This window comes from Hemicordylus capensis, chromosome 7 (assembly GCF_027244095.1).
Source record: "Hemicordylus capensis ecotype Gifberg chromosome 7, rHemCap1.1.pri, whole genome shotgun sequence".
NCBI classification, from domain to species: Eukaryota; Metazoa; Chordata; class Lepidosauria; order Squamata; family Cordylidae; genus Hemicordylus; species Hemicordylus capensis.
The window spans coordinates 26585354-26595570 of record NC_069663.1 but is presented as its reverse complement, the minus strand read 5'-3'; the positions used below and the strand labels follow the sequence as shown (position 1 = coordinate 26595570).

The 10217-nt window shown below is 50.9% G+C and overlaps 1 protein-coding gene across 2 annotated transcripts in view; it reads left to right on the top strand.

Moving 5' to 3' along the window:
- Nucleotides 1-1529: 1529 nt before the first annotated feature.
- The window catches only part of LOC128333413 (SPARC-related modular calcium-binding protein 1-like), a 29350-nt gene continuing 20662 nt past the window's right edge, over nt 1530-10217 (top strand). The window contains exon 1 of one of the 2 annotated variants that reach the window (XM_053268908.1): nt 1530-1776. In XM_053268908.1, coding sequence (XP_053124883.1) covers nt 1705-1776 — 72 coding nt within the window. In that variant the 5' untranslated portion in view covers nt 1530-1704. The remainder of the gene's footprint in view (nt 1777-10217) is intronic. The other variant, XM_053268907.1, reaches the window with a different exon arrangement.

Genomic DNA, 10217 nt, shown 5'->3' with positions numbered 1-10217 from the left:
CAATCAGGAACAACTTGCAGCCTTGGAACAAACAGTCCTCCCTTTCTGCCAGATCAGAAGCAACTTGCAGAAACTGGCACCCCAAAGTGGGTTAACAGTGCCCGGCTGCATGGGGCATGAGGAATGGGGAGGGATGGAGGTGGGGATTCCAGCTACTAGGATGGCGGGAGGCCAAGGCCTCCTTTTTAAAAGTTGGTGTCCAAGAGAGAACTTTGTCAGGTGCAGCTTCTTGCCCAGGAATGAGAAAAGCTTTACCTGCCAAGGTTTTCCTTCTTGAAAAGCACAAGCCCCTCTCTCCTCAGCCTTCCTCTGGGCAAATCCGACATGGGAAGCAGCAGCCCTTGGGACATGGTGAAGTGTCCCTGAGTAAACGGCTGCCGAGCCCCACCCCAGAGGTGGGGAGGAGAGGGAGAGCGAAGCTGTGGCCAAGGTGTTGCCCAGAAAACATGCCAAAGGAACAGGGATTTGTTACTCCAGCATGTGTACACTTGGCTGATTGCTCAGGCTGGTTGTTGCTGAAATCGACTTTTGGGAAGGAAAACTCTGAAGCGATAGTGCCTGAGAAGAAAGCGGGGCCAGTCAACTGGCAGTCCCAGAACCAAAATGGTCCTGTGAGCGATGCTAGCGCTAGTGGTACACCCCCCTCCACGGCAGTTTCCAGTCTCGGAAGGCAAAGATCACGACATCCTGGACATCTGCCTCTCTGAGGTCCAGGGGCCATCAGTGGTATAGTGCTTAGAGTGTTGGTCTAGGAGGAGGCTCGAGTTCAAATCCCCATTCAGCCCTGAAACTCACTGGGTGTCTCTGGGGCAGTCACTTCTCTCTCCGCCTAGCCTACCTCACAGGCTTGTTGTGAGGATAAATATAACCATGCACCCAGCTCTGGGCTCCTTTAAGGAACAACAGGATATAAATTTAGTAAGACAAGTCAATAAGAAGAGGCCCTCCTAGGTGATGGAGAGTGAGCAGAAGCTATGGGAACAGGGAGCCATGGCCAAAGAAGCATCTTGCATGGAACAGCAGCTTCTCACACAACCAGCAGGCTGGACCTCTGACTTAGAAACCTAGGAAGCTGCCATATGCTGAGTCAGACCATCGGTCCATCTAGCTCAGTATTGTCTGCACAGACTGGCAGCGGCTTCTCCAAGCTTGCAGGCAGGAATCTCTCTCAGCTCGATCTTGGAGATGCTGCCAGGGAGGGAACTGGGAACCTTCTGCTCTTCCCAGAGCGGCTCCATCCCCTAAAGGGAATCTCTTCCAGTGCTCACACATCAAGTCTCTCCTCTTCCCCAGAACGGCAGGCAGAGTGAAGGGAATGCACTTTGCATATGGGCAGAGAGGCTCCTGACTAGCCTTCCTGCTTTGCAGGACCCAGCCTTTGCTCTTAAGAGAGCTGGTAGGCTTTTGCCTGGATTCTCGCTGGGAGCTTCCCACGAGCATGTTTCCATTTGGGACGCGGGGAGCGGTTTCTCGCGAAGTGGGCGTGGCGGAGGATTCCTCCCCAGCTGTTGCTGGTCCACGTGGGTTGGACCACCTTCGGGGAAAGAGCAACGCCGCGCCGAGAAGGGAGGCGGTGAGCGGGGGGATCGCCTTGCTTTATAAGCCCACGTGCAGCCCAGCTGTGGCCACTGGTCGCCTCTCCCAGGGACCTCCTCCACCTCCTGCTGGGGAAGTGGCCGCCCCTGAGTCGCCTTCTCCTCCACCATGACCTCTTTGCTGTGCCTGATCCTCGTTTTCCCAGACCTGGCCGCGCCTTTTCGATGGGACGCGTCTCCGGTAAGGTCCCCTAGACAGAAAGGCAAACTGGAGTCTGAAAGTGGTCGATTTAGGGGGCGGGGGGTGGGGGTGTTGAAGAAGGGTGTCCCTTTCCCAGATCACACAGTTCAGTAGGATTCAACTCTTGTGCTTGAAAAAATACTGATTTGCAGACAAGCTTTGCAAATACTGATTTGCAAACAAGAGGCATGAGATACAGAGGTGGTATTTGGGGTGGGGATGGGGGGCAGAGGGAGCATTGGCATATAGCTTCCCTCTTTTGTTTATCCTCCTGACCTTGACTCTGTAGTAGATACAACGTGAATGAACAAACTTTGAATGCCACCACACGGGAAATTTCAAACCGGTTTGTCATTTCTGGAAGTTAGAACAACCAACACCTGGGGTTTTGTTAAGAAGATCAGTGGTTGGCATGAGGCTGTTTTGCTTGGCAGACTGCAGCTGGGGAAGCCCCGGGGGGGGGGGGGTTGGCATCCCAAAGCACAGAATTTTGCTTTTCTGAAATCTAGTCTTAGAGACCACAGAGACTCCTGGAATGAACATTTGACACTTTTTGCAAAAATGGGTGGAAAGCCCCACAGGTGGTAGCAAGCAATTCTGCCATCAAGCAGAGCAAGGCAGTCTGTCTTGGTTTTATTCTTTCTTCCCCAAATGCCTGATGAGCCCTTTCTGCCAGCTGTGTCTTTGCTGCTTCGCACTGCTTATCTTCTTCCTGGGGGCTTGTGACTGCCTGGCTTGCCTGACGTAAAGGAGTTTATGGATTCTGGTTTGGCTGGGAGTTGGTTTAGGATTGCCGCTGTGACGGTGGTGGCTCTGTGCGGGCAGCAAGATTCCTCTGCAGCCACCCTCAGCGGGTTTGGTTCTGAGGGTAAGAACTGAACTCGCCATCTCTTAGCAGGAGGGCTGAGGTCTGGCAATCAGTGCCTCCACTTTTTGGAAACCACAGACACCCCGAGGAGTTGAGATGGCCCGCTAAGGAGAAGCTGGTGTTTGTGCTGTATGGACTACAGGAATGTTAACACTCACGGGTATCCCTTCCCCAACGGTGGTGTGGGGGGGTCTGGCACATGGAGGGCTAGCAGGGTTCTTGTGCCTTGAAGAGTGGCGTGGCAGGCAGATATTCACTGGCTGAAACTTCTCCATCACATGCACTTCAGATGTATTTGAGCCCATGGTTGCTTTGCTTCTGTGTTTATCAGCCCTCTGGGTCATAGGAACATAGGAAGCTGCCGTATACTGAGTCAGACCACTGGTCTATCTAGCTCAGTATTGTCTTCACAGACTGGCAGCGACTTCTCCAAGGTTGCAGGCAGGACTCTTTCTCTTGGCCCTATCTTGGAGAAGCCAGGGAGGGAACTTTGAAACCTTCTGCTCTTCCCAGTGCAGCTCCATCCCCTGAGGGGAAGATCTTACAGTGCTCACACTTCTAGTCTCCCTTTCATATGCAACCAGGGTGGACCCTGCTTAGCTAAGGGGACAAGTCATGCTTGCTATCACAAGACCAGCTCTCCTCTCCATGTCCTGACAGGACTGCAACTCTCTGTCTTTCCTTAAACAAAGTTCTGTGGATCCAGAGTGCAACTCTTTTCTCTGCCACCGACTTTCTTCTGTGCCCCTGTTCAAGTCGCTTATCCTTTCCGGCAAAGATCTGCCAGTCAGGGGCAATGACGAATGTTTCTTTCCTGCATCAGTCTGGACACCCATCCTGAAAATAGAAGCAATGAACCTTATTGGTTGGAAACTGAGAGTACTAAGATATGTTATGTCACCATCCGTAGTAGAGTCTGATAGCTTTAAGGCTGCTATTGCTGTCCTTGTTCTTTCCTGCTCTGCGTGCAAAGTTCTGTACTTACCTGGTGTGCAGCTGGCCTCTTTGCAAAGCGAATGTTGCTCTTCTTAACTTGTGAGACTGCTGCTAGATTCTTGCAAGGAGTTCTGCTTCGTTTCTGCTGTGCATATAGATCTGAAGCTGTCTCCTGGGACATCTCTGTAATCCATCTCCTGGGACATCCCTCTTCCATTCGTACATCTTTTGGCTTAGCCCCTCTTGCTGTCACATCTCGCCAGAATAAAACCTGGCAACATGAAACTGGATTTGCTCATATTCTTGTCTCTGTCTTTCCTTCCCCTCCCATCCCACTGTGTCGACATTTGGATTGTAAGCTCCTTGGGGCAAAGGCTTCTCTTCTTTCTTTTCTTATGATAATCAGTAAAGAACCGCATGCATTGAGTGCTCTATAATATAAAAGTGATATCATTTTCATCTAGTATAATAATCTTCTACCAATTCAACTGCTGGAATGACAGCCAAAAACTTTGTTTGGGAAATGCCCCCATGTCTGTTAACTGTTCAGTTTGGAGGACCATGTATATTGGTGCTTTGGGGAAAGAGGAGGGACTGGAGAATCTGAGGGCAGCTCACTTTCAATGCTGGGAAGAGTGTTTTGATGGCTGCTTGTTGGATAGACCCTCGCAAGCGCTGACACTGCACCCTATGACTTAAATAAATAACAAATAAATTCAATAAATAAATAATAATTATCCTATTTATATACTGCCTGATATGTTTATCTCTAGGTGGTGTACACAATTTAAAACAAGAAGTGACTGCCCCAGAGTCACTCAGTGAGTTTCAGGGCTGAATGGGGATTTGAACTCGGGACTCCCCGGTTTCAGGATGCCTCCGAGTACCAGTTGCAGGGGAGCAACAGCAGGAGAGAGGGCACGCCCTCACCTCTCGCCTGTGGGCTTCTCAGAGGCATCTGGTGGGCCCCTGTGTGAAACAGGATGCTGGACTAGATGGGCTTCCTTGGGCCTGATCCAGCTGGGCTCTTCTTGTGTTCTTATGACCTGCTTGGTTCTGGCAAAGGGTTGGCAAAGCGAAGGAATTTACGGCAGCATCTGTAGGTAGGGCTGGGAAAGACCCACAAGAGTGCTGCCGGTCAGTGTAGACCATACTGAACTAGAGGGACCAAGAGTCTGACTCCGCAGGAGGCAGCTGCCTATAATCATAGGACTGTGGCCTTCTGTTGCCTTCTGACTAGTTACCTCTTCGTCAGCCACTCCTTGCTTCCCTTCCCGAACAGTGGCGCTGACCCACATCCCTCAAGAAGGCAGAGACTAGGACAATGGGGTCTTCGCGGACTGGTTTGGTTTAGGACCCATCAGCCGCCCTTTCCTCCAGGCCCGTGGGCTCGGGCCAGATTTTTGTCCCGACTGTGCAGTAGGTCATGCCTGTGCGCACTCCGAAATATGGGCTGGCCTGCCAGCACGGGCACAACCAACATCCATATTTAGTTTCCAGCGTGTCGCCTGCTGGAGCTAATTTTAAGCCGCTCTGGAGAGGAGAGGCCTCTGCCTGATGTCATCCCTACTCGGAGGACTTAAAAAGATCGGAATTAGTCAGCGAGGAACCCGGCCAGCAGCAGGCCTGATCGATACCTTGCTGTGCTTCTCCGGGACGTGACAGATGGGAAGGGTTGCGCGAGGAGATCGAATATCTGGGGCTGGCAGGGAGTGGATTGACGGGAAGCCTCCCTGTCCAAATTTGACCTTAAGGAGGAGGGGAGCTTTCAGGAAAGTCCCTGGCTCTTTCCTGAGTGCCAGGTATGAATCGGACCTTGCATCTTGCCTCAGAGCCAGCGTGGTGTAGTGGTTAGAGTGCAGGACTAGGACTGGGGAGACCCGAGTTCAAATCCCCATTCAGCCAAATATTTGCTGGGTGACTCTGGGCCAGTCACTTCTCTCTCTCAGCCTAACCTACTTCCCAGGGTTGTTGGTAGGAGAAACAAGTATGTAGTACACCGCTCTGGGCTCCTTGGAGGAGGAAGAGCGGGATATAAAATGTAATAATAATAATAATAATAATCTTTATTTATTTATATCCATGTAAACCACTTTGGGGACTTTTGTTGAAAAGTGGCATATAAATATTCGCTGTCGTATAATCAGACACAGTTTCCCACAAAGGTGGCAACTTGCAATGTTTAACCTCTAAAACAAAGGTTCTCAAAATTGGGTCCCCAAATGTTGTGGGACTACAACTCCCATCATCCCCAGCCACAATTGCCTTGGCCATTGGAATGGTGGAGCCAGAAAGCTCCTCTTTGTATGGTTAAAAAGCTATATAGATATTTCTGTCAAAGTAGGAATTACGTCTCTCAACGTATATGGATGCTAAAAGCTGACTATGCCTCTACATAAATCCCTTGCAGCCATTATTTGAGCTGCTGTGATGTCACGGCATGTTCATAAACATTTTATGTGTGAAAGCACAACTTCTAAAAAGGAAGGAGTTTGGAATGTTTATGTCCTGCCTTTCCACTAAAAAGTCTTCAAATCTGTTCTAAAGAGTGAAATCTGAAAACATCTACACCAAGCAGCAGAAAACTGTGGGTGTTGGGTTGTTTTTCTGCTGCTGCTGCTTTTGCCTATTTCTGTCCCACTCTGCTCAACACAGGTGTGCAACCCTTAGGGCTCTGTCTCCTTTCCCCGATGACGGGAACTTGAACTTGAACCAACTCTCACTTTGATGTGTCCTCCTCACACCTTTTGTCTTACTCTTTTTTTTTTTTTTGGCTGCCTTTGCTTAGAGAGGTAGGCAGGTGTGTGAGAGAGCGAAAGAGCGAGCAAGCATTACTTACAATGGTTTTACCAAAGATGCCAGATTCCTGCAAGAAATAACTTCTGCTACTAAATATTTCTCTTTGTTTTTAATGGACCTCAGTTCTAGGAAGGATATGGGACGTTCTGGTATACCTGACAGGCTTAAACCTTTTGTTTGAAAGTTTAAAATGTCTACATTTTGTTTTATTCTTTATAGTGTTTTCTCTGCAAAAATCTTTTAAGTGAAAAGATACACATTGTGTATGTTTTAAGTATGTTATTTAGATAACGCATACCTGACTTTTCTATGTCAATCTGTATTCAAAACGGCTGATCAACATTTACGAATCAATATGTAAGCAATCTGGGAGAAGAATCAAAACAAAAGTTTTCAGAGAAGTGACACGTGCCAAAATGCACAGAAACCGGTTCTCTGGCCATAGAGGCAGGTGTGGGGTGTCGGAAGAAGGAGTCCAGATTGCAGAGGTCCTCGCTGCACCCCCAAAGCAGAGTCCCATATTGGGGGCTGTGCTTTGGGGGTGCAATACCGACCTCTCCAATGGCCTCCTTCTTCCAAAGGCACACCTGCCTCTATGACCAGAGAACCAGCATTCCCAAAGGGGGAAGATCTCCCTCCGATGCCAGCAGGGCTGACCACAAAAACTCAGGAAGATGTAGCCCTCCCCAGAAGATATGTCTCTGTCTAAAGCCCCAGTCAAAGGCCATTGCTGCTGGGGATGATGGAAGCTGTAGTCAACAACACCTGGGCATCCTTGTTACAGACAACACTGGTTGCCACCCTGTCGTCCTCCAGATGTTGCTGATCTACATCGTTCCCAGCCAGCTACGATTTATTGTGGCCGGGGATGATGGGAGTTGTCGTGCAGCAGCATCTGGGGAACCCGGGTTGGAGAACACTTCTCGCGTCTTTAGGGTGTAGGACTAGATGACCTCAGCCATCCCTCCACTGTTAGTGGCCTGTGGTGGATTTGGCTGGAGTGTGGTGATGATGGTGATACCCATAAGTTGCCTCTCCGCCCGTCCTTTACTGCATGAAGTTTGTTTTCACCGGCATCCTAACTGGGGAGGGGCGCTGGGTGGCAGAAGCTTGTGCGGTTTTTTTTTTGGGTTTTGTTTTCATTTTTATTTTGAAAAGTCTGGTGTGCGCTGGCCGCGTTCCTTCGCCTCTTCCCTCGTTCAAATAAGGCCCCCGTTCATAAGCCGCTGCGCGGGGCTCGCTCACTAACTAAAGGCTTTTGTCGTCTCGGGGGGAAGCGAGGGAGGGCATCCTACAATGAGGCTTTGAATCTGGCAAGCACGCTGGGTCCGGGCGAAGCTGCCTTGCCATGTTGGCTGGAGGCGCTAACAAATTACGCCGCCTGACAGCTGAAAGGCCCGTGTGTGCCTTGGCGTGGCTGGCCGGGGTGCAGAGAGCGGAGAGGCGGCGTTCAGGACAGCCACCCTGAGGATCGGGGAGCCAGAACGGCCTCCAAAGCTGGAAGGGGTGCTGCTGGGCAGGGCCGGGACTCCGCCTTCCACAGGCCGCGCGCTGAGGTGTGTCCCCTCCAGTGACAACGTTCCCGGTCCAGTCGTAAATGCCCCGGGAAGCCAGGGGCCTAGCAAGCCAGGGTGAAGAACTGGTCTTTCTTTGTCTGTTTGTCACATTTATATACCGCCCAAACTTTCGTCTCTGGGCAGTTAACATAAAACAAGAAATGGTCCCCTTTGCTAAGCAGGGTCTGCCCTGGTTGCATCTGAATGGGTGCCTACATGTGTGGGCACTGTGAGGGATTCCCCTTCGGGGATGGGGCCGCTCTGGGAAGAGCACCTGCTTGCTTGCATGAGGGAGGCTCCAAGCAAGTTCGCTCCCTGGCAGCATCTCCAAGAAAGAGACTCCTGCCTGCAGCCTTGGAGAAGCCGCTGCCAGCCTGGGTAGACAATACTGAGCTAGGCGGACCGAGGGTCTGACTCAGTATATGGCAGCTTCCTCTGTTCCTATGAAGACCCTGGCATCTCCCCCACTGGTGGCTTTCAGGCATTGGCGCGAGCTTCCCTGAAAGACCTCTTGGCCACCTGCTATCAGCCCTTCCCTGCAATCTCCTGGGTGTTTTCTGGTGGCGGTGGAGTCCAGCTGGCTGCTACTGGCCTCCACGAGCTGCGTGTGCACCCTAGGCGAGAGCCGGAGCTAAGGGGTCAAGGGATGGGTCTGCCTGACGCCCTGCACTGCCACAGCCAGTCAGTTCCCAAACCTGGGGCCCCAGATATCGTTGGACTGCAGCTGCCATCGTGGGAGCAGAGCTGGTCTCGGGGCAGCAAGCGTGAACTGTCCCCTTTGCTAAGCGGGGTCTGCCCTGGTTTGGATTTGGATGGGAGACTGCATGTGTGGGCGCTGTGAAGAGATTCCCCTTCGGGGATGGGGCTGCTCTGGGAAGAAGCAGAAGGTCCCAAGTGCCCCTCCCTGGCAGCATCTCCAAGACAGAAACTCCTGCTTGTACTGGTCTCTGGCTGTAATAAAAGTATTGAAATTGAAACTCCTGCCTGCAGCCTTGGAGAAGCTGCTGCCAGTCTGTGTAGACAACACAGAACTAGACGGACCAAGGGTCAGTAGAAGGCAGCTTCCTATGTTCTTAACATCGATGAGGCTTTGTCTACACAGACTGGCAGCGGCTTCTCCAAGGTTGCAGGCAGGAGTTTCTATCTTGGAGATGCTGCCAGGGAGGGAACTTGAAGCCTTCTGCTCTTCCCAGAGTGGCTCCATCCCCGAAGGAGAATCTTTTCACAGTGCCCACACATGCAGTCTCCCATCCAAATCCAAACCAGGGCAGACCCTGCTTAGCAAAGGGGACAGTTCATGCTTGCTGCCCCAAGACCTGCTCTGCTCGCATGTCCCTACATGTTAGGTTTGAGACCTTATCTCTGTGAAATGAAAGGTGCAGGGTCTCAGAGGACAATGCAATGCTTGCTACCACAAGACCAGCTCTCCGCTTTAGAAGGTGCCTCTTTGCCCTGTTAGCAGGGGTCCGGCCCATCTATGTGGAGGTGCGTGGGGGAAAATCCCCACTGGCTCCACTCCCTTGCTGTCTGTGGTTCCTTGCATGGGACTTTGTTATCTTTGGAGGGGCTGTGCGTGTCATTGCGTGTTCAGGACCCTCTCCAACATTCTGTCATCCTAGCCAACATGGGAAACAAATTAACACCTCCATCAGGGGACTCATTTAGCTATTCACTCCTGGGAGCTTGAAAAATATTGTTGTTGAAACATCACTTCTGCTGTATAAGCCGGGGGACTGTCCATTTCGGCGGCGGCGGCCTCTGTTTTTAAGGTGGGATAGGAATGGCATCATCATGTTGATGTACCAGCCGGGACAGGGAAAAGGCTTTATTCAGTACGAGAAACTGCTTTCCATGGGATGCCCCTGCCTGGGGAGAAAGTGTTATTAAAAGCAACGTAGCCTCCAGAGGTGGACTTGGTGATCACCAGATTAGCAGCTGTTTGGAGACAGGCAGTAATATTCATGATCGGAGCTTCAGTTTTGGGAAACTCATGTTCAAGGCATATAAGGCAGATTTTCTTTGGATCTAGGAGCCAGTCCAAAAATTTAGAAACCAAACAATGGACACTTGACATTACCACACTTGGTGATGGGCATTGTGGAGGGCTAAAAGGGGTTCTCTTAATATTCCCCTTTATAAGTTACATACGTAGAACCGAAACGGGGCTACCTGGGACAAATAAAGATTGCATAACCTAAAAGTACCTCTGAACCTCCTAGTTTAGGTGGCACCGTTAAATTTCTGGGTACCATGATGGCGTGAAGCCTGGGATTTGTCAAGCC